Below are 23,252 nucleotides of genomic sequence, written 5' to 3' on the forward strand. Positions count from 1 at the left end.
TTTGCACACTCACTCTAGTTCTGGGGTCTTGCAAAACACAGGTCGAAACATCTTCAGCTCCTCAGCCATGAAGTTGAGTTTCAGGTTTCTGAAGTGAGGACAGCAGTCCAGACAGTACAATAATGCCTAGCAGTCTGTCCTGCTCAGTGGACCCTGGGACATGTCTAAGTCCTGCCAAGCTTCCATAGTTTTCTGAACAAACTGCTTCTTGTGGAGTTCATAGAGACAGTGGAGAATGAAGGGCAAGAAATTGTAATCTCTTCTTGCACTAACATGGAGGATCCATTCTTCCAACTGTGTCTGCACAAAGGAAGGGACAGACAGATTGTGCATCTCTTTGAGTAAATCGCTCACTTCTTTATTGGAGAGAAGAATAATAAAGTTTTTTTTCCTCCTCGAGTATGTGCTCCACATTCTCACTATATGATACTATATGTGCCATAAAAGCCTGATGTATCATATATGATACAAAACATAAAAAAACATATGCAACCTTTTTTTAACGTTTTGTCTAAGGGTTCAATAAATTGTTTCATTAAAAAAATCATATAATTAATTATATATATAATAATTATACATTATGGCAGTATGACGAGTCCTGTGTGAGCTGGATGGCCTCAGGTAGGACGCCCTGTGAGGTGGCCACCATCCTGATGCTGTTGCTGTGGGTCAGTTTCCTCTCATACTGAAGCAATTGTCTCCAGAAGCCCGCGTTTGGCTGGATGAAGGGCCGTGCTGCCAGAACCCGCTGATGAGCCTGAAGCAGTGAGAGTCCCTCAAAGCGCATGAGATACGCCATGATAAGAGCCGGAGACCTGCTTCTCCCAGCCGAGCAGAACACCAGCGAGCTTCCAGTGTGGTTCTGCTGGATCTGCTCAAGCCACGCTGTCAACGTGCTGCTCCAGAGAAGCGTGAGGACGGTCCTCCACCGGCACCCAAACGCATTTCACCCCCTGATACTCAGGACAGGGGTATTCAGCGCAGGCGTTCACCAGCAAAGTGACGCCTCTGTGCTCCAGCGCTGACTGATTCAGGGCCTCCACTCCACTCAGGTACAGACTGGGGGTGATCTGAGAGATCATCACTGTGACCATAAGGGAGAAATAATAAATTAAAAGTGATTAAAATTACATAATTTCTAGAATGAAATAATCTGAAATACACAATAAGTATATTTCTCATGCAAAGCCTTATAATTAAATAAAAAGGTTTTAAAAGTACAAATACTCAATTAATCTCAATTAATGTGAGCTTATACAAATGCATGTACTTATACAAGAATTAGAAAGTGAAAGGGTTACTCCACCCCAAAATGAAAATTTTGTCATTAATCACTTACCCCCATGTCGTTCCAAACCCGTAAAAGCTTCGTTCGTCTTCGGAACACAATTTAAGATATTTTGGATAAAAACCGGGAGGCTTGTGACTGTCCCATTGACTGCCAAGAAAATAACACTGTCAAGGTCCAGAAAAGTATGAAAGACATCATCAAAATAGTCCATCTGCCATCAGAGGGTCAATCTGAATTTCATGAAGTGACGAGAATACTTTTTGTACGCCAAGAAAACAAAAATAACCACTTTATTCAACAATTCGTCTCCTCCGCCTCACCGTAGCGCCATTTTGGAGAGTATCCACTGAACGCAAACTGCGTATACTGTTCTACTTGTCTGTCAGCCGCACCACACGGCATGGGGGTAAGTGATTAATGACAACATTTTAATTTTGGGGTGGAGTAACCCTTGAAGTTTTTCAACAAGAACAAGAAGGTGTTTTCAAACTGGGGGCCGCAAGGGGGTGCTAGGAGATATTTAAAGAAATTTTTTTTAGGGTTGTCAAAGTTTACTTGTGCACTCAAGATTCTGGCAAAATATGCTGGATATAAGTATTTTGTTTATATTTAAATTCACCAAACTTGATAATAGGTAATATTTAAAAAAAAAAAACACTGGTCAGAAAACATTTGAGAAAATAAACATATAGCTTTGTTAAAAAAGAATGTTTGTGTTGATCTGCAATAAAAAGTTGTTAATCAGATATGCTATCAACTTATTAAAGTAAATATTTAAAATAATATTTTAATTTGCTTCAGTACAATGACAAAATAAAAGTTAATTATTTAATTTAGGAAACAATTACTTAATTTAGCTCTCTTTATAATACAACATGTATTACTATTTTCTTTCCAGTATAAATATTACCACAGTATAAATGTTTTTTATATATATTAAAATATATGGCTGTCTTTATATTTTAGGAAGAGGATTTAGGATCCCTTCACAATTGGATCAACATTTTTGGGAGTCCTTGACATCAGTAAGTCTGAAAACATAGCATTGAAGGACACTGTTGTAGGCTATAGAAATCACGCAACAGCTCTATAGCGCTCTAACTGACAGCAGGCAATTTTAACCATGCAAACTGTAGTTTACCTTAGAGCGAGGAATGCGATAGCACTTCCATTCAATCTTTCCTTTGGCTTTGGCATGGAATAATATCACAGTTTTAGTACCTCAGTTCTGTAGCCTTAAAAATCGCTGTAGCCTTAAATATTTCTCATAGAATAAAGAATAATCCGTATGTTACATGAACGATTTTCGCCATTATTCAGTAGCCCCTCACTGCAGAACACAAGATTCAGGGGGCGTGGTTGGATCCACATCTAGGGGGTGGAGATTGGTAGGTTTAGGGGTGGAGATGGGTGGGTTTAGGGATCAGGGGGTGGAGACGGGTAGATTTAGGTATATGTAAGGTGGGAGGAGTTGGATCAGGATCCAACCACGCCCCCTGGATCTTCTGCAGTGAGGACCATCTCCCATTATTGGCCACGGTCCCCCCAATGGCATGCAGCAGCAGCAGCCTGTCGACAGGACGAGAGCCCCAGTGGACACATATTGGTACTGCATGTGTTTTCTTAAAGGGATCCAAAAATATCATATAAACCCTCCTGGGACCCAGGCATAGACTTTTGTCCTCTGTAGAGGACATTATATTTTAGTGAATTTCTCTGAGACCATACATGCCACAGTTTTAAGTCTGGATGTCCTGTACGGAGCACATTCAGGGCTTGTTAGGGATATCAAATGTTTGGAGGTTTGATCATAAACACTCCCTCTATTTGGTCTTTAAATAGCCTATGACTGATATTGACAGAATTATCAAATTTAGCACTCTTAGGGAAATATGATAATGTTTTGTAATTATCATTTAAATATGGCTAATTTTCTAATTGTTTGTCGTAAATAAACATCTCAGAAAAACGTTATGGGGTTTCAAATCGGAATATGACATTTTGTTATGAAACACAGCAGGGCATAATTTTCATGTCTTCTGTAGAAGACACCAGGACAAATGGTATTTTGGGGAAAAACAAGTCAATAGGGAAATTATAGATCAATATTCCTATGAAATGTGAGATATTCTTATGAAAATGTTGCCAAGTTATTCTCCCATTATTACACTTCTATTTTTCATTATGGTTTACCCCAAGAACACATTAATATGCAAACTAGATGCAATGTATAGAATACCAATTTATGGACATTTTACGCACATATTCCATAAAGTACAGTAGTATATCAAATCATTGTTATATCTTACATAGTTGAGAATCATCTTTGTACAAAGTTTGGCTAAAAATAGCCTGAAACCTAAAAATGTATTGGTGAATGAAAAAATAAAACACAGTTTTTGCCTATACATGCCTTTTCATGTCTATTTATTTATTTTTGAATAACTTAGTCCTGGCGTCCTCTACAAAGGACATAGAATAAAATATGAATAAAATATATTTTTTCTCCATTTGTTTCTAATGCTCCAACCAATGTAATGACATAAAAAAATGTTCACAAAACTTTTTTTCTGGTTCTCAGGAAGATAATATAAAAAACATCCAAAAATAAAACTCACCAGTGACCCCGTCTTTCCAAACCTTTAAAATAAATAAAAATAACTATTTAACTAAATAAACATGTTTTTTTATTCCAATTTAATGTAATTATGCTGTCATGCTCCAAAATCGACAGAGAGCAAAAAAACCTAAACAAAAAACAAATTACCTTTACCTTTTTTTTCTCTCCACTTTTTTAATTTTGTGACAATAACAATGCAACTGTTCACAAATATAACATGTTTTTATATTTTAGAGATATACATTTTTAATGAATAAAAATGGCAGATAAAAATCTGAGTGAATGGCAAAAAAAAAAAAAAAATCAGTCATCTACATGAATATCGAATGCGTGATCACCATGTTGTAGACTTATGTAGTCATGATGCAATCAAAATGATAAGTAAACAAGTCCCCCCCCACCCACCCCAAAAAACACAAGAAAGACACATAATGTTTCAGAATATTGTTTTAATCACACATACTTGTCATGCAGTTCATCCAGAAAGAAAGTGTCATCAGTAATTTCATCCCCTCTCACTCTTTTCCTTCAACCAGAATCTTCCAAAAAACACCTTGTACTGTTGGAATGATCCAGCGCCTTTGTCCATTGGTGGAATTCTCTGTCAATAAGTCGGAGTGGAGTTACTATTACACAGTAATAAAAAAAATTAGTTATTTTTTATTTTAAGTTTCATTAAATGTGTGGCATTCCCCATGAACGTAAATTAATTATCCTTCATGCACTGAAAAGGGAAGAATTTAGGGCTAATAACAACTGCCCTCTTAATGGTCCTTGTGACGTCGCTTAAAGGTACAAAACACCCAGAAAGCAATACAGTTGAAAGTGATACTGAAGGTTGTCATGTCCTGTAATTCACAATTCATAAGCATTCATCAGGAGTGTAAAGTCTAAACAATAATATTTATGGCTAGCTTGAATAATAATGATCCTAATTATGACTTGTGTCCTCCACACACACACAAAAAAAAATCGAACTTAAATTCAAATCAAGCAACAAATGTCTGCAATGTCCTCAAAGAGATGTAAGTTATTAAGGTATGAAACATAAGCCTGTGCACACCAATATTCTGCTAAACTGATTGGCTGATCAGTAACAGTGGCAGAGCAAGCAAGCAGTGATGTCACATGTGGACTTCTACAGATGTCAGCTGACCACTTAAACATACAAGTCCAAATACAAAATGATGTATTGGTGAGGATACAGGCAGAAAAAGTATGAATAATACACACAGGCATCTTAAATACAGACATTAATGACTCTTAAAATAAGAATTTGGATATGCACAATGTGAACTGTGTGAAAAGCAGGACAGGACAACCTTCAACTGTTTAGCTAAAACAACAACAACAACAACAACAACAACGAACAATTAGCCTTTGCAATCATAAGTTTACATTGAGATGCTTCCAGCATTAGCCTGCTGTGTAAGGCCTGGTTACTCATGTCTACAATCCTCTCCACCTTCCCCTTTAGAACCATTAGTTACTACAGAAAGTAAAACCCATTGGGTTTCAGAACTGAATCTGTTTAGAGCACTTTCACACAGCAATATCCGAGTTTGTAGTGATACAAGCGATTCACTGCAGAGCGCGCTTGGATATTCTCTATTCAGGGATTTTTCTATTCAAGCTTGCTGCAGTCTAGACGCTGACCCGTATGAAGTCAAGCCAGGAGCGAGGTCTTTTGCACAGTTATCAGGCAGTAGTTTAATCAGAGGTTACAGGTGTGCAGAGAGCAGCTGAAGGCTGATTAGAGCTGATTGCACTGGCTTCTGTGTCAACCGTTCACTTTGCTTACATTTATTTCTTGATTTCTTTTTTATATCATGTTTGGTGCATGTGTGAGGGTGCAATATTCATAAAATAATTTGCTTTGGAGGAAAAAAAAAAAAGATGGGGAGTGGAACTGTACAGCCATGAATATTTTGATTCAGACGTCCTCCCATGTGCACCAGCAGGAGGGATTATGTTAATGGAATGACAGATTTCCATGAAGACTTCTTGCAGCTTCGGTAGTGAGGGAACAAAAATAAACTCATCTTCAGCTAAACAAAACAAGAAGAAATGGCAGTGAGAATGCTGGACACAAAAAAGTTGTGCTTAACAAACCAAAGGATTTTTATACTCCCAAGAGGGGAGCCCATGCTAATAATAATAATAATAATAATAATAATAATAATAATAGTAATTATTAGACACTGAAAAATAAACAAATTAACAAAATGTTCCAAAAACTAGGCTGATACACTAGAAGTGGGTCAGCAATTGTGCTGCCTTTATGGTTTTCCTTCAAACAAAAGCCACAGATTCTTTACTAAAAACTGTACAAACCTCTTCTCTTGTTTAGCGCCACCTCCTCTGATAGGCATAGGTTGGCTGTTCTGGTAGAGCACACCACCACCTCCACGCAGCACGTTGGGGTGTGTAGGAGAAGCTACAGGTTGCTGACCAGGCCTGATGGGTTTAGCTACAACCAGAAAATACAGGCAAATCATGAGAGAAAAGATCATGGACTTTCTTTTTTTTCCTGTTGTGTTCATTTTAATCAAGGTGACTGTGCTTGTGTAAGCGTTCAGTCACCTATCTGTGCGGAGTGTCCTCTGCGGGCCATGTTTTTGGCTCTCACGGCCTCTTTAATGCGGTCCACCTCTTGCTGGTAGCGCTTGCGGTCACGGGCGGAGTTCTCTTTGGCCTCTTTGAGTGCTGACTCTAGAGCCTTCACACGCTCCGCCGTCGCCCGCAGACGCTTCTCAAGTTTAGGAAGCTCACAGCGCAGGTCAGCATTATCACGCACCAGCTATAGAAGAAAGAAAGACACCAATGAGTAAGAGAGAGATTTTTTTTTAACAATCACTTTTGATTCCTTGTCAATCACACAGCATTATGTAATTGTTTTTCTTTCATTTGATTATGCATGTTGTTTTGCACAATTTTCATTTTGCTTTATTTCATGAAAATGCTTTGGCAATATGAATCTGTCGTGCTAATTAAACACACTAAAACTGGCAATATAAAGTAAGAGGAAAAAAAGTTTATGAGGACTTTTCTGGTTTGGATTTACCTGTTTGTGGACCTTGGTGAGTTGTTCTAGATTGTTCTCCAGGAAAGAGATCTTTTGCTTCTGAGCAGCACTGCCACCAGTTTCATCAGAGTCCATCTCTGCACTCTACACCCAGACAAAAAACAAAACAAATACCCTTCAATTAAATACCCACCAAGTCAACTGCATAGAAAGAAAGCAAATGGATTTACATTGACCTAAATGGCAGAATTAAATTTGCTTTAACAGAACAGGACATAGAATAGATATGAAAACGAATGGAAGATGCACGACAGATTGACTCCTACCTTCTTCACACGAGTCGCCAGATCCTGAACAAACAATTTCCTGAGGTTGTGCAGAGTCTGCAGCTCTTTGGCCTTAAATAGGTGAAAAATAACAATATTTAAAAATACACACTACATGATGTGAATAAAACTGTCATCTCTAGTCGCCCTCTAGTGCTGAGATGAGAAATTGCACTCACCACAGTCTCCTCCAAGCCTTTCAGATCCTGTCTGGCCTGTTCTCTGCGGTCCTGCATCATACTGTAATGTGCACACAAATCCATTAAAACAGCTCATCACTAAAGACATGCAATCCTTGGACATCTGTAATTTATTACACATTTAATATGCAGGTGTGTGTTTATGCCTCATTAAAAATTTGCTCAGCTCTTTAGATGACCAACAGAAACCAGGGAAATTTGGGTTTCATAAAGAGATTCATAAACGTTTTTGGCAGTTCAACTGCTACAAGAAGGGAGATGAATAGAACTGACTGTGTATTACATACGTGAGCTCGTGTAGTTTGCGGCTCTTCTCCTGGTCAGTGGATTTGAGTTTCTCATGTTCCACCCTCAAACGCTCCTGCTCCAACAAGATCTTCTGATTCAGACTAGAAAGAGAGAATTTATTAGCTATTGGTGTATTATTATTAATACTGCTGTGAATCAAGAGCTGCAAGTCTGAAGTTTAACTTTGATGGAAATCAGACAGTACATTTACACACACTTTAGTTCAGTTTCTGACTGAAACTGCTTTATGTTAACTGAAATGTGTGTATCGTACTCTTGTAGATCTGTAATGATTTTCACTTTGGTTTCCAGTTCGTCTCTCAGGCTGCTGATCTGTTTCTGATGGGTCTCCCTGTGACTCTGGATCTGCTTCTCAACTGCCTCCTAAACACAAACATACACTCGCATTAAAAAAAAATACAGATCCAAATTGAACAAGCCCATTTGTATGTGTGTGTGTACACATTTCTTACCTTCACCTCATTGGCAGTCTGAATCTCACTCTCTTTCTCCATTGCATGAACTTTCTCTGTTGCCACAAACACAAACCAAACATTGTAAGCAGAAACAACTACTGTATTATTTTGAAATAGCGTATATAGATGCATAATCTGTTTTTGAATATGATCCTGTGTGTACCCTGTGCACTGATTTTGACCAGCTCCTCATTGAGAGAGTCCACATCCTCCTCAAGCTGTCTCCTCTTCTGCTCTACATTCTGCAGATACTCCGTCAGAGATTTAATTTTCGCCTCATGCTGCAAAACAAGCATTCATTTGTTAATATAAAATATTTTTTTATTTATATCATTATGGTTTAGTAAATTATAGTGCAGGGTTTGCCATGTAAGAAATAACTGAGCTTCAGGAGGCAAGAGTGTAAAACCGTACCTGGGAGATGAGTAACTGGCATGCTGCAAGCTCCTTCTCAGTTTCATCCATCTTTTTGTTGCCTTCAGACTGAGTGTTTTCCAACTGCTTGCAACGTTTGACCATCGACTTGACTTCTGACTTCATCTTACTGATGTAGAGTCTGGCTACAGTGAACTCTTCGTCTATAAGACCACTGCCTTCATGCTGCTGCAGAGAGAGAGACTCCTCAGTATCACTCAGTTTTAAGTGTTTATTGTTCCGTTTTGACTTTTTTTCTTTTTTCTGTTTTGACTTAGCATTTAAAGGGATAGTTCACCCAAAAATGAAAATTAGCCCATTATTTACTCACCCTCAAGCCATCCTAGGCTTTCTTCTTTCAGATGAATCCAATCGGAGTTATATTAAAAATTGTCTTTGATCTTCCAAGCTGTTTAATGGAAGTCAGCGGGTGTTGCAGTTCATCAGTCCAAAAGAAGTGAAATAAAGCGCATGCATCCATAATAAAAAGTTACTCACACGGCTCCGGGGGGTGAACAAAGGCCTCCTGTAGCGAATCGATGCATTTTTGTAAGAAAAATATCCATATTCAAAACGTAATAATCACTTTAATCTAGCTTGCACAAACAGTTGTACACCGAAGCAGCTCCGGGAGGATGACGCAAGATGTCGGCGTTGCACATGCGCCAGTGAGTCTCGTGAAAACCAACGTTTGTATACAGGAGCAAAAGAAGCAAAGTTTCCTTACTTTAGCAAAGGAAAACCAGTCTCCTCTTGGCATATATCGAAATCCTCCGACATTCTTCTTTACAAATCCTCGTTTTGTACTTCTAATTCGTGACAGTCTCCTCTTGGCTTATATCGAAATCTTCTGACATTCTTCTTTACAAATCCTCGTTTTGTACTTCTAATTAGTGACCATTGTTTTGTTTTGATCTCTCCGCTGCGCTTCCGCGTGCATCACTTCTGAGCGGCGCATGTGCAACGCCGAGGTCTTACTTCATCCGCCCGGAACTGCTTCCGTTTACAACAGTGAGCGCAAGCTAGATTAAATTGATATTTACATTTTAAATATGGTTATTTTTCTTACAAAAACGCATCAATTCGCTACAGGAGGACTTTGTTCACCCCCCAGAGCCATGTGAGGCACTTTTTATTATGGATGGCTTTTTTTTCCCACTTATTTTGGACTGAAGCACTGCAACACCCGCTGACTGCCGTTAAACAGCTTGGAAGATCAAAGACAATTTTTAATATAACTCCGACTGGATTCGTCTGAAAGAAGAAAGTCATATACACCTAGGATGACTTGAAGGTGAGTAATTCATGGGCTAATTAAGATTTTTGGGTGAACTAACCCTTTAAGTTTCATACACAAATCAATTAGTTATGGTTATTAAAGATACTAAAGGAGCTAAACAATAATCAATAAAAGGTGAAGTGTATAATTGTTTGTTAAAATCTATTAATATATTTGTATAAACATTTTATAGATACAGATACTTGATTTAACAACTACAATAAGTCATTCATAGGTGGGTCATTCATACCTTTACCTTAAAAAACCTATATGTGTGTCACTCACCTTGATGTCATTGTTGCCCACAGCAATGCCAATCTCAGTCAGATCTTTGAGCAGTGACGACATCATCTCAGTTACCCTCTTCTTCTGGTGATTGGCCATTTCTTTCAGTTTCTGCAGCTCTGAGTCTATAGACGCCAGGATACTCTGGAATGTTTTAAAGTCAAGTTTAGTGTCATTCTTGTCATAGCAGGCCGAGTGTAGGTAAAAGACTGATATATAATTAGCCCTTCTGGCACTTACAGATTTCTGACCAAGTTCTTCGCTGAGGGCTTCAAACTCCTTGGTTTTGTCCTCCACCTCCTGACTTTTCTGGTCGTAGTTGACAGCGAGCTCCTCCAGGGCCTGCAGCACCTCCTTCACCTCCTCTTTAGATGCCTCATTCTCCAGCTGTAAACGAGTCAGCTCTGACTGCAGGTTATCATGGTCTCTTCGTGACGAGGCCAGCAACTGCAAAACATATGCAAAAACATAGAACAAGCATGAATATACAATGTTTACTTGTTAAAACTCTTTTACGCCAATTTCACATGTGCACACAAGAGTTCACGAACCTCTTCCTGGTCCAACATCTGCTGCTTGAGCTTCTCCACCAGCTGAGACTGCTGATTAATCTCTTCATCCTGGAGAGAGATGAGGCACAAAACACAAGTTCAGTCACCTTCTTTAGGAAAAATCACCATGCTTTTATTCTTCTAACTGTGACTGTAGCAACTAGGGTGTTTTTGAGAATATATTTATTAAAGAAATTGTGAGTGTATGAGTATGTGTGTACCTTGTCGTCAAGCTGCTTGTAAAGTTTGGTGAGTTCAACCTCACATTTTTCCTTCTCAACATTGTTGAGTCGGGCCCCGAGCATCCCTGGCACGGGCGGCATGCTTGGTGTGGATGCAAATTTATCATTGTTAATTGTGTTATCCAGCGCCAGCACTTCAGCATTAATCTTCTCTTTATCAAACTGCTCCTCTGCAGGTACTGTTTCACCTGCGGGACACAAACAGAGAACTCTGAGGAAATGCAAACGTGTACTTTCAAAAGTTTAAACCTAATTCAAATATTTTAGGACTTTGAAAAATGTTAAAGAAAAGTTATGACGTACAATGAATCATATCAATCACTTAAGATACAAAAATCCAAAACAGAAGCATTTCACAGCACAGCAAAGTTTTGAATGCACCGAGAACACAACTGTGTCACAAATGTAAAAATATTATAATAACATATATAATAATCAAAATAGGCATCTGACCATTTCTCCAGCGGTTGAGTTCGTTCTCCAGCCATGTGATAGTGTTTCGAAGGCTCTTGTTTCGTTCTTTCTCTCTCTCATATTTCTTCTTCCATTGCTCAGCTGTCAGCTCTACATTCAAACTCACTGTGTTCTTAATAGTTTTGGCTCTGCAAACACAAACCCAATCACAGCTGTAAACTGGTGTCTTTCTCTTCACACAATCTTTGCATAAATACATAGAGTTGTAATTTTTCTTGCATAAACACATAACAAACAAGTGAGACCAGTGACACCTTTATTATGAATGGTGAGAACAGACAAAGTGACAGAGCTGAAAAGCATGAATGTGTCTCCTCACCTCTGTCCGAACATAAGGGTGGATTTGGTCTCGGACTCGTTGTATGAGGAAGGAGAACAGCAGATGACGATGGTGGTCCTGCAGTTTCCACCCAGAGAATCCTGCAAGATCCTTGTCATTTTACTGTCTCTGTATGGAACGTATGTCTGAGAAAGAAATAAAGAGAGATTCAGGATAAAATTAGATCGAATATTAATAAAGCAGATTTAAATGTATAATGAAGCTCCATGACCACAACTGAGGGAAATAAAAAAACAAAACAAAACAAAAAATTGTTCAAATCTGAAAACGGCATCAAAATGAAGATCAATTAAAAATGACAAATCACTATTGTCAACTCAGCCCTAGTCTCCACGCAGCTGACATGTTTATCCGTTGTAGCTTATCCACATCGTGTGCATGGAATAGACAATTACAGTCAAAACACAGCATCCGAAAAGCGCTAATTGAACGTCACTGTTTTGGTCAATGGTTTCAGCCCTACTAAACTGTTTCAGCCGAAACCGAAAATTAACTAATTAACTGTATTATTTTAAATTATCTTAAATTGTATTAATTTAATTATACATTCATTATGTTACATTATATTGTCCTTTGGTTATGCACAAGTAGCATTATTGGTCATACCGATAAAGAACAGCAAAACTGAAATGGACAAAGCTAAAGTGAATCTCTGAACACAACTCATACACATTAGCCTCACAGCTCCAGGACCTAAACGCTACAAAACAAAGAGTGTACAGAACTGATCTAAAGCCTGTAAGCATATGCGTCTCTGTGTGTGTGTGTGTGTGTATGTGTGTATGTGTGTGTGTGTGTGTGTGTGTGTGACTCACCGAGCCCTCGGCTAAGGCCGATATCACATTGCCCAGCGACGACAGAGACTTGTTGATATTTTTGGCTTCATCCAGTACAGCACCTTCAGCTCCTGTTTTACTGACCTGTGAGAGAACACAAAAGTTTAACACACTCAGCTCATGTTTTACTGCACTACAAGACAAATTTGACACACACACACACACACCTTCTCGCTGCCTGCCAAGTCGACCAGGAAGAGTTTTCCACTGAGCTTCTGTTCTGTCTGCGTGTTCTCCTGCTTCACATTGATCAGGAAGATACTGTGACTCCTGGAGCTGTGTTCATTCATGTCTGAGACACACACAAAGACATTATTAACACTAAACCCACATAACATTGTTTACAAGCATCAGCTCAAATGAAGGATGCAGATGTTACAGTTTCCTCATAGGATCTGGTTTAGTCTATTTATGGAAAGGTACTTATATTTTATTCTCTTTATTGAAAATATGTATTCTCTATTTTTGTCTGTGCATTCATACTTGTCACAGCTACATGTCTGTTGGATTTTCCCTCGTCAATAGTGTCCATCACTTCCTCTGGACTGCAAACAAATCGCTCAGTGCAGCCCTAAAACCAGGAAGACACACAATTATAATAAACAACTTACATTCTTTAAAGATCAGTGGTAATTGCCACTTTGTGTAAGGATTTTAATGGGACACTGGAACACTGGTGACACAGTGATGGGACATCAGGTTCCAGGAACTCACCTTGACATAAGGAACCCTGTTTTTGTCTTCATGTACAGATAAATTAGTTTTTGAAACTACAAGACAACGAGAGAGAGAGAGAGAGAGAAAGAAAGAAAGGGAGAGAGAGAGAGAGAGACATTAAGACACAACAAGAGCAGCTTTATAGTTCTACTACCTTTGAATTATAAATACATTTTTTAATTATGTTCAGATCAAGCGGCTAGCAAATGTGAGGCTTTAAACAGCCACCACACTCACCATCCAACAGATCCCGAATCTTATCCAGATAAATCTCATAATATGACACCTGCCAAAAATATAAAATAATAACACCATCAAGAGAGCAGATACAAACATGAAGCAATATGTCAAGCTTTTAAAGAATAAGAAGACAGACAGTTAATAAAATAGTGTGTGAAGGTAAAGTCTTACTTTAATGTGGAACTCCAGGTTTTCATCCATAGAGTAAATGTAATTAAAGATGTCTTGCACTATTCTGGGAATGATTCCCATTGCATCTGTGTCATGAAGATTTCCCTAAAGAACAACCACAATATCTCTCATTCATAAAAGTAGAATAAACGTTGTGTAAAGACACCTGTTTGCTCCATTACATTGTTCACACTACAGCTCAAGAGTTTGGTCAGTAAAATTTATTCTATATATATATATATATTTATTTTAAATATATATGTATATCTAGCAAAATATACAGAACCAGCACCAGTTTTGTTCAGAATAATTTGATGAACAGAAAATGTAAAGAGTAGCATTACATTTTCTTATTTTGTACCATTAAATAATATCTTTACTGTCACTTCTGTCAATTTAATGTGTCCTTGCTGAATAAACGTATCAATAAAAAAAAAAAAATCGTACCGACCCCAAACATTTGTATACTGAACACCTTAAGCCTCAATCAAGTATTTCACAGTAAAGCTGCTTTTACATAATTTGTATTGTATAAATGTACCTATAATACTATTGTATAAATGAACTTGACTTTACAAAGCCAGTTGACTGACCATCACACAAATCCAATACAACTAATTCCAAGTTGCACAAGCTGCTATACACTCACAAACAACCCTAAAAATGAAAGTACATTTGACACATGAATAGATCTTCCACACATAAGGTATGGGGAAAATATTCATATTTACATGTGATTATGTAAAAGTGTTTTGCACAGAGATATGTCAACTGTATTTCTCGCTCACCTCCATTGTGTGCGTTTTGCCCGAGGATGTCTGACCATAGGCGAAAATGGTTCCGTTATAGCCACCAAGTACATCTGTTGGAACATAATCATGCACAAGACTTATTCCATGTTCTGCCTTTTGCTTTAATTTAGAGGTCTATTAAGTGACAATTTTGCTTTTACCTTTGACAATTTGTTGAGCGCAAGCCGTGTACACTTGCTCCTGAGTCGTGTTGGACTGGAAAACTCTGTCAAACACATACGGTTTACCCTGTGGAGAAAAGAAAAATAAATATAAAATTAAGCGCATTTAGGACAAGTACCATTAGATCACTGAACACAAGAATTTGTTTTTAGGATTTCAAGAGTTACTGTGACAAAACACGCAACAGCCTGAATTGTTACAGAATAAACTGCTTGGATTGACTGATCAGCTGACAAGAACTGAAAGTGAGAGTGAAGATTTGTACAATTAATTAAAAACACGAGCATGAACGTAAATGACATATACTACTGTATCAAAGGTCTCAAACCATTCATTTACTGGCTCCTAGTTTTTTGTCATAACATGGCACTACTGTAGCGTAATCATCAACCTTTGTGTTTTGTACTTAGTTTTGGTAGACAGTTTTGGCCATTCTCAACATAAACAAGTCAAAAAGAATTTACAGTAGAAATATATTAGACTATTATTGCATAATAATATTGAATAGAATACTATTAATAAAATAATCAACATTACTTTCAATATATTAAAATAACTATTACTAAAATGTGGTATTTAGGTTTGCTGGGATTAAAACACTTAAATGGACCAAAAAAATATATCTAAAATATTCCTAAGAATGTCAGTCTACACCAATGTATATTTGATGAAATATATTCATTTAGCAGATGCTTTTATCCAAATCAACTTACAAATGACGTAAAATTGAAAAAATGGAAAATACAAGTGATTTATCTTAAAGGTCACATATTATACACCTTTCTGGAGTTTTATTTTAGGTTTTGATGTCCTTAAGAATATATATTTGCGATATAAGTACCAAAAACCATCTAAATATATTTTTACAGCTCCTTTCTCAGGAGCTCTGCTTAGAATAGGTTGATTTTGGCTTGTCTAATTAATATTCATGAGCCTCTCTTCTGATTGGCCTGTTGTTTTCTGAGTGACGCACGGCCAGAACAACCACAGGTAACTAGGGTCATGTATGCTGTAGCCTGCTATGGCAAATAGAAAAATAGAAACACCTGTAAATAGAAACACCTGTAATGATGGCCACTGCTGAGGGAAATGTTTTCCGGCCTTACATGTTTGAGCCGGACTCAGACCCCGAATCGGCGACGACAGGCGACAACCAACCACCTCATCAAATGCGCTTACAACAGGATGTTTCAGAATGGTAATTAATTTATTTATTTATTTAATTTTTTTCAAAAACCGAATGCAGTAATCTACGTAACTATTGCTTTCCTACTGATACAACACGTCAGCATCAAGTTAGCAACACGTTAGCATCATGTTAGCGTTGCATAACCGTTTACAAACTATAATTTCAGATTATGCTGGCTCCGTAATGTAACGTAAAATGTGTGAAAAGTTTACTTACGGGTTGCGGACATTACATAATGCCTGTTATATTACAGTAGGCTACATAAAATTTCACTTACCACATAAACAGAGTAAGGAGAGATGACCGAGAACGATGGCAAATTGCAGATCCTGAGCAACATCTAATCTTGTAAAATGTGTGGTAAGTACTGCTGCTCCATAGTATAAACAAAGTATGTGCGATCACGAATCTTGAAAATGAAAGTGAAACAAAAATCGCGCGTTCAAAAGCAGTTTCAATGCCAGGCATAATAGCGGCTCCCTGCCTGATGCCCGCAATCGATCCTGATGCCGTATAATTACCCAGTGATATAACTGCGAGAGAAAATACTGAAATATATATTTTCCTCTCATCTCGTATTTATTAACTTTAGGGGTTCCGTAGTACATGCCGTTTTCTTTCCGAACATGGTATTGGGATGCGCCCGGATTGCGGGGGGTATATGAGGGGGAGGGGGGGATGGGAGGATCACGATGCCGGCTCAACATCGTGAAGTCTATCAGCCATCGGCGATGGATGATGGCATCGTCTATCGGCCCAACCCTAGATCCAATACAAACTTAATGAACAATGGTCAATTCATTTTGCACGTATATCTACTGTGTACACTTACCTTGATAATGGCGAAAAGGGATTTGGTGTCATCCTCTGAGTGTTCCAGAATGTAATCTAAAGAAGAAAATTAGAAGATGCTTGTCTTAAGAATTGTGGATAATGTAGATTAAGTAAATTTTGTGTGCTGGAAGGTGTTCTAAATGAGGATCACTCACGAAGCAACTGTCTCATCACTTTACAGATGGCCTCACGGTAGTTCTCTCTGGACTCATCTGGAAAAATCAGCAATGACTTACTGAGAAGCTGATATCCTATTCTATCATCATGATGCACAACAAGTTATTCTAACTGGACATTCATCACAACAGGTTTCATAAGCAGAGTTTTACTGTGAACTTCCCCAGTTTTGGCTTACCATAGTCGACACCAATGTACAGCTTTGTTTCCTCCAAACTAACCATGCTGGGTACACTGCACAAAGGAGAATGAACAACAACAACAAAAAAACATATTTGAACTACAATGCAAAACCTTAAGATTTTTTTTTACATAATTTTGAAAAAAATCCATGGCTGCATTTATTTGATTAAAGTACTGTAAATTGTCTTTTTTTTATTTTTTACACAATTTCAAATAACTGTATTCTGTTTTCAAATGTGTAATATATTAAAAAATTTAATTTATTCCTTCGAGGACAAAGCTGAATTTTTTGCAGCCATTTAGCAGTCTTTAACTTTTTTATTATGAATGTTGAAAACAGTTGTTCCGTTTAATGTTTTTGTGGATACCATGAATAGAAAGTTCAAAAGAACAGCATTTATATGAAATCGAAAACTTTTGTAACATTATAAACATCTGTGCTATCACTTTTATCAAGATGTTGTCTGGGGGTTTGGCAAAAGGAGAGTGGGACTGTGGGCAGTGGTCGGGGTGACTGAAGGCGGTGACTGTGTAGTTCTGACGTCACCTTTTTACGGAAGTCACAACGGCTCGTGAAAAGGCACAGCTACTTTATGCAGGCTGTGTGCATTTGTCTGTGGATTGAAGGTTTTGAAACTTATATGGTAGTTACATAGCCCTTAGACCTCAGTTATCATGAAAAAAGTCAGGAAATTTCAGTTTTGACAATATAATACCTTTAAGCTAAGGCTAAGGCTGTTTACATAAACGTAAATGAAATAATACATTTTATTGCAAGTATAACCTTAATGTGAATAAATGATTTCTTAATGTCGGCATGAAATCAAAATTGACTATTTACTTTACTAGCGCACATTGCTAGTCTTGATGTGAACAATTAATCCGTGCAAGTTAATCCGCTGAAAAAAATTGTTTGTCTTGGTAATCTTTAATCAAAATCTGATCATTTGCTTCTGCTCTGGAATGGCAGTCCTTCTCTGATGATGTCAGTTTGACGGCTTGGGCAGAATATCCTTTTAAACACACCCCTCCAACCGTTAGTTTGCTATGAGTGAGAGACAGAGAGGAGGAGCGCAAAAATAAAACCATGCCCTCTATTCAATATTCCGTTTCAGATGGAAATACGTCACTACACTGAAATAAAGTCGGCAGCAACTTCCGGTTCACGCGGACTTTAATGTATAATTTAGCAAATAATAAAAAAGACAATTAAATGAAGCATGACCATTTAATGATGTTTTATTAAGTTTTCCAGTTGGGGTGATAGTAGCTTAATGGTTAATGATCTTTGATACCTTGTTTTATCAGAGCAATGTCAAACCATAAGTGTGCAAACATTGCACTATTATTGCAGGTTAAGCATTGGGTCCCATATCTTTACTGTGACAAGAAGCAGCCTACCTAATTGTTTAATCATCAGTTCAATGATAGATTCACTTAATCTTATTCAAATAAAAAAAAAAAGTTGATGAATACTTTATCAACTAAATTAAGCCTAGCCTAAACAAGATGCAAACCTCTGTGGAATATGCCAGCAATTCAGTATTATTACCAATCAATATGCTATAGTATGGCAAAAATAAGGGACTCATTTGATAGATCAGGATTAAATGACTGCCTTAAGATGACCAAAGTCTAGAGGGAATGACAGCGGAAATGTAATGTTTAACAGCTTTTCACGAGCATACCACTGGTTTACAGACTCTTTTAACATGTTTTTGCTGTGGCTGAAAGTCTCTAAAATGTGCAGTGGGGGAAGACTAGTGACTGCCACTAAACACATGTTCAAATAATACATGTTCCTGTACTCAATCAGTTTAACAGCAACCTGTCCGTAATGCACAAGAGATCAACCTGTACCGCTGATTTATAAGTGTTCAAAACACATTTTAATCAGTTTTGCATTATAGTGTCATTTTGACACTATAACAAACTAATAATACAACAATTAAATAAACATTATTATTAACAAAACAATAATTTATATGATTGTTAATGCATTTAATAAAAGCTGTATCTAATAAAAGTACTGTTGCAAACATATTTATATATTTGTTTTATGAACGGATAATGAAGTAGAAAAGTGTCAACATCTGTGAAACAGATTATCAATTTCAATCTACAAAGCACATCATGATGCTTGGCCATCATGTACTCTTATGCTTGGCCTGAACACAACACTGATACAGAACCAAGGCCAGTCTCTTGTGAGAAGAGAAAAAATTCCCAGAGTTCTGATTGAGGCACTTTCTTACCTAACTATTTTCTCATCTCACTTAGACACACAGAGTCCCAGGGGTAGCACAGGGTGGAGCGCTCTCTATTTCCAAATCATTATCTCACCTTCCTTCTAGTGCTTACACACACTCTTTTCATTTTTTTCAAATTACTGTGGATAAGCCTGAAGGAGTCTCCAATTCCTGGGCATTCTCTCACATTATCTTCATACACACACACAAGAGGACCATTAAGAGAGCGAGCAATGAACAAAAACAAACATATCCATTTCAAAGCCGTCTTTCAGGAACGTACACACACTGTAAGCAGACAGGAATACCCGACCCTTAACAACATAATAAAAGATCTGTGAAATTGAAGAGGACGTACAAGAAAAACTGCTCTATGAAATAATCATTATTTACATTAAAAGGGATGGTGGTCACCTGTATGATTCAGCTTGCCACATGGCATGTTTGTTTTCAAATGTCATTCATCATGCCATAGTTTAGTCAGCCATAGAAAAAAAAATCTTCAGAGTTTATGACATATAGACTGTCATGTTTGAACTGGGTTTAAAGATAATCAAAGCACAGTGACAATGATTAATCAATTCCCCACCCACAAATACACGTAGATGTCAGTGCAACTCTTGAGTTTCTGCACATACGGATCATCAGCATTTCTATTTGGTCCTTTTAAATGTGTTACATTCAGGTCTTTGGTTTAATAGAAGCCTAGTTATATATTAACAGGTATATGTGCTAGAAAAAGAGGTTTAACCAAGCTTCTGTTTTCATTTTACAACCTCATGAGTCATGTCCAATTTCACCTTCATTCACACCCTTTTTTGTTTTTTTTTTATATATAAATGTGACTGCTGATGTTATAAAGAGCAGCAGTTTTCAAACAAACTAGAGTCCAAAAAATTTGATGGGTCACAAAAGGGGTGTGTGGAAAATGAAATTATATTTAGAAAATTGTACTTAAAAATGTTTATGTAAGGTTATATAGAATAAATACTGTATCTACTAAAAGTAAATATTTTCCAAATAATATTTTAATGATTTGCTTAGATTTTAGTACAGTAACAACATAAATTCAGCTAATTTACCAAATAACATATTGTCTTTTCTGTTACAAAATCACACATTTTCACACATATCCATTAATTGTTATTTTCAGGAATAAAAAAAAAATTTGTTTTATTTTTATTTAAAACAGCTACATTTTTGTAAGAGAGGCCTAAGCGATGGGAACATATTTGGTGGTCCTTGATATCGAAAAGTTTGAAAACATTCCTGATATAGATTTTCTCTCAGTATTTACAAACGCCCACAAATACGTACAAATACAGTTTCCTGCTCATTCAACAAATATCCACACCCTAATTTACAATTATAGGTATAAAATAATAATCTAAACCTACAATGTGCAACCACTACATATCTTAAACTGAGTAAATAAATAAAATAAGCTTTTGCTGTCCTAAAAGTGTAAAACTAACTGTGTTTCCGCGTTGAATGTGCAGGGCTGGCTAACACGGTTAGCATGAAGCTCATGAGGAAACGACATTGAAATTAACTAAATTAACATTTATGTCCGAATTAAACGGTCAGTTTCGGGTGTCACCGGACCGGATGCAGAGGCTGGTGTCGGTGTCAAATATTCAGATTAACAGGTCGTGACAAATTCTGGTTCTGATGGACTGCGGTCATTAGCATTAGTCGCTCGCGCGAGATCAACCGAAAAGTAAATGATACAAAATAACTCCGTCCCAAAATATCACTCACCCCGATCACGATGCTGTCCTCTCCCTGAAATTTGGCTATGTATTTGTCCCCCCTCGTCACCTCCGAGCTATTCAATGGCCTGAAACGGCACATAACTTTAATGGTGCACTCCGCCGGGTCCGCCATCTTCCCCCGGTTACCGAATCACGAGAACACCGGCCAGAACACACGCACACGGACGGACGGAATAATCATTATTTACATTAAAAGGGATGGTGGTCACCTGTATGATTCAGCTTGCCACATGGCATGTTTGTTTTCAAATGTCATTCATCATGCCATAGTTTAGTCAGCCATAGCCATAGTTTATGACATATAGACTGTCATGTTTGAACTGGGTTTAAAGATAATCAAAGCACAGTGACAATGATTAATCAATTCCCCACCCACAAATACACGTAGATGTCAGTGCAACTCTTGAGTTTCTGCACATACGGATCATCAGCATTTCTATTTGGTCCTTTTAAATGTGTTACATTCAGGTCTTTGGTTTAATAGAAGCCTAGTTATATATTAACAGGTATATGTGCTAGAAAAAGAGGTTTAACCAAGCTTCTGTTTTCATTTTACAACCTCATGAGTCATGTCCAATTTCACCTTCATTCACACCCTTTTTTGTTTTTTTTTTATATATAAATGTGACTGCTGATGTTATAAAGAGCAGCAGTTTTCAAACAAACTAGAGTCCAAAAAATTTGATGGGTCACAAAAGGGGTGTGTGGAAAATGAAATTATATTTAGAAAATTGTACTTAAAAATGTTTATGTAAGGTTATATAGAATAAATACTGTATCTACTAAAAGTAAATATTTTCCAAATAATATTTTAATGATTTGCTTAGATTTTAGTACAGTAACAACATAAATTCAGCTAATTTACCAAATAACATATTGTCTTTTCTGTTACAAAATCACACATTTTCACACATATCCATTAATTGTTATTTTCAGGAATAAAAAAAAAATTTGTTTTATTTTTATTTAAAACAGCTACATTTTTGTAAGAGAGGCCTAAGCGATGGGAACATATTTGGTGGTCCTTGATATCGAAAAGTTTGAAAACATTCCTGATATAGATTTTCTCTCAGTATTTACAAACGCCCACAAATACGTACAAATACAGTTTCCTGCTCATTCAACAAATATCCACACCCTAATTTACAATTATAGGTATAAAATAATAATCTAAACCTACAATGTGCAACCACTACATATCTTAAACTGAGTAAATAAATAAAATAAGCTTTTGCTGTCCTAAAAGTGTAAAACTAACTGTGTTTCCGCGTTGAATGTGCAGGGCTGGCTAACACGGTTAGCATGAAGCTCATGAGGAAACGACATTGAAATTAACTAAATTAACATTTATGTCCGAATTAAACGGTCAGTTTCGGGTGTCACCGGACCGGATGCAGAGGCTGGTGTCGGTGTCAAATATTCAGATTAACAGGTCGTGACAAATTCTGGTTCTGATGGACTGCGGTCATTAGCATTAGTCGCTCGCGCGAGATCAACCGAAAAGTAAATGATACAAAATAACTCCGTCCCAAAATATCACTCACCCCGATCACGATGCTGTCCTCTCCCTGAAATTTGGCTATGTATTTGTCCCCCCTCGTCACCTCCGAGCTATTCAATGGCCTGAAACGGCACATAACTTTAATGGTGCACTCCGCCGGGTCCGCCATCTTCCCCCGGTTACCGAATCACGAGAGCACCGGCCAGAACACACGCAAACACACGGATACAGACACGGCCGGAGGGGTGGGACACCGCCTTGCTCCAAAGTCCAGGCCTGGGTTGTTGTTTTGTTTCCCGGCCCGTGTGACTACAGAAAGAGCCGCGTTGGAGGATCACCCGGCCTCCGGTTCGGTGACGTCACTTCACACTCGTCACCGTCACGGAGATTAACAGAAGAATAACAATGAGGACAAAATGATAGATTATTATTTGGTAAACTCAAAAGATATAATTGTCTAATGACATAAAATTCACCCCCCCAATTTTTGAAAAAAAACCAAACAATTTTTTTTTTTATCTTAAATTATATTGCTAATTCATTTTTATTAGTTATTCTACTGTATGTGTTTTGTTACAATTGATCTGTGATCATC

General features: G+C 37.4%; 1 protein-coding gene, 1 long non-coding RNA gene and 1 pseudogene across 4 annotated transcripts; all 3 read right to left on the reverse strand.

The window, feature by feature from the left end:
- Positions 1-386: 386 nt before the first annotated feature.
- LOC107721756 (dual specificity protein phosphatase 14-like) lies at positions 387-5,610 on the reverse strand (annotated as a pseudogene).
- Positions 5,611-5,698: 88 nt separating this feature from the next.
- Positions 5,699-23,034, reverse strand: LOC107721721 (kinesin-1 heavy chain-like). Of its 3 annotated transcripts, none has more exons than XM_016529872.1 (26): positions 22,701-23,034; positions 14,728-14,815; positions 14,564-14,637; positions 13,776-13,880; positions 13,602-13,650; positions 13,362-13,417; positions 13,131-13,218; positions 12,815-12,939; positions 12,627-12,731; positions 11,791-11,936; positions 11,451-11,599; positions 10,977-11,185; positions 10,756-10,824; positions 10,445-10,651; positions 10,205-10,348; positions 8,641-8,829; positions 8,390-8,507; positions 8,224-8,279; positions 8,025-8,134; positions 7,750-7,851; positions 7,442-7,502; positions 7,263-7,334; positions 6,976-7,080; positions 6,495-6,711; positions 6,246-6,381; positions 5,699-5,959 (listed from the first exon to the last, which is right to left on the reverse strand). In XM_016529872.1, exons 1-26 carry the CDS (start codon positions 22,824-22,826, stop codon positions 5,956-5,958), a joined length of 2,910 nt encoding a protein of 969 aa, XP_016385358.1. In that variant the 5' UTR covers positions 22,827-23,034; the 3' UTR covers positions 5,699-5,955. The 3 variants fall into 3 exon arrangements, with proteins under 3 accessions (XP_016385358.1, XP_016385359.1, XP_016385357.1); XM_016529873.1 differs by lacking the exon at positions 22,701-23,034 and adding an exon at positions 21,143-21,323 and having other exon boundaries at positions 8,641-8,826; XM_016529871.1 differs by lacking the exon at positions 22,701-23,034 and adding an exon at positions 21,143-21,323.
- Positions 16,771-17,196, reverse strand: LOC107721768 (uncharacterized). The gene is made up of 3 exons (XR_001637730.1): positions 17,128-17,196; positions 16,928-16,984; positions 16,771-16,826 (listed from the first exon to the last, which is right to left on the reverse strand). It is a non-coding gene; the product is annotated as an uncharacterized LOC107721768 (long non-coding RNA).
- Positions 23,035-23,252: the final 218 nt, after the last annotated feature.

Source organism: Sinocyclocheilus rhinocerous, unplaced genomic scaffold (genome assembly GCF_001515625.1).
Source record: "Sinocyclocheilus rhinocerous isolate Xijiao unplaced genomic scaffold, SAMN03320098_v1.1 scaffold1112, whole genome shotgun sequence".
In the NCBI taxonomy this organism is placed as follows: Eukaryota; Metazoa; Chordata; class Actinopteri; order Cypriniformes; family Cyprinidae; genus Sinocyclocheilus; species Sinocyclocheilus rhinocerous.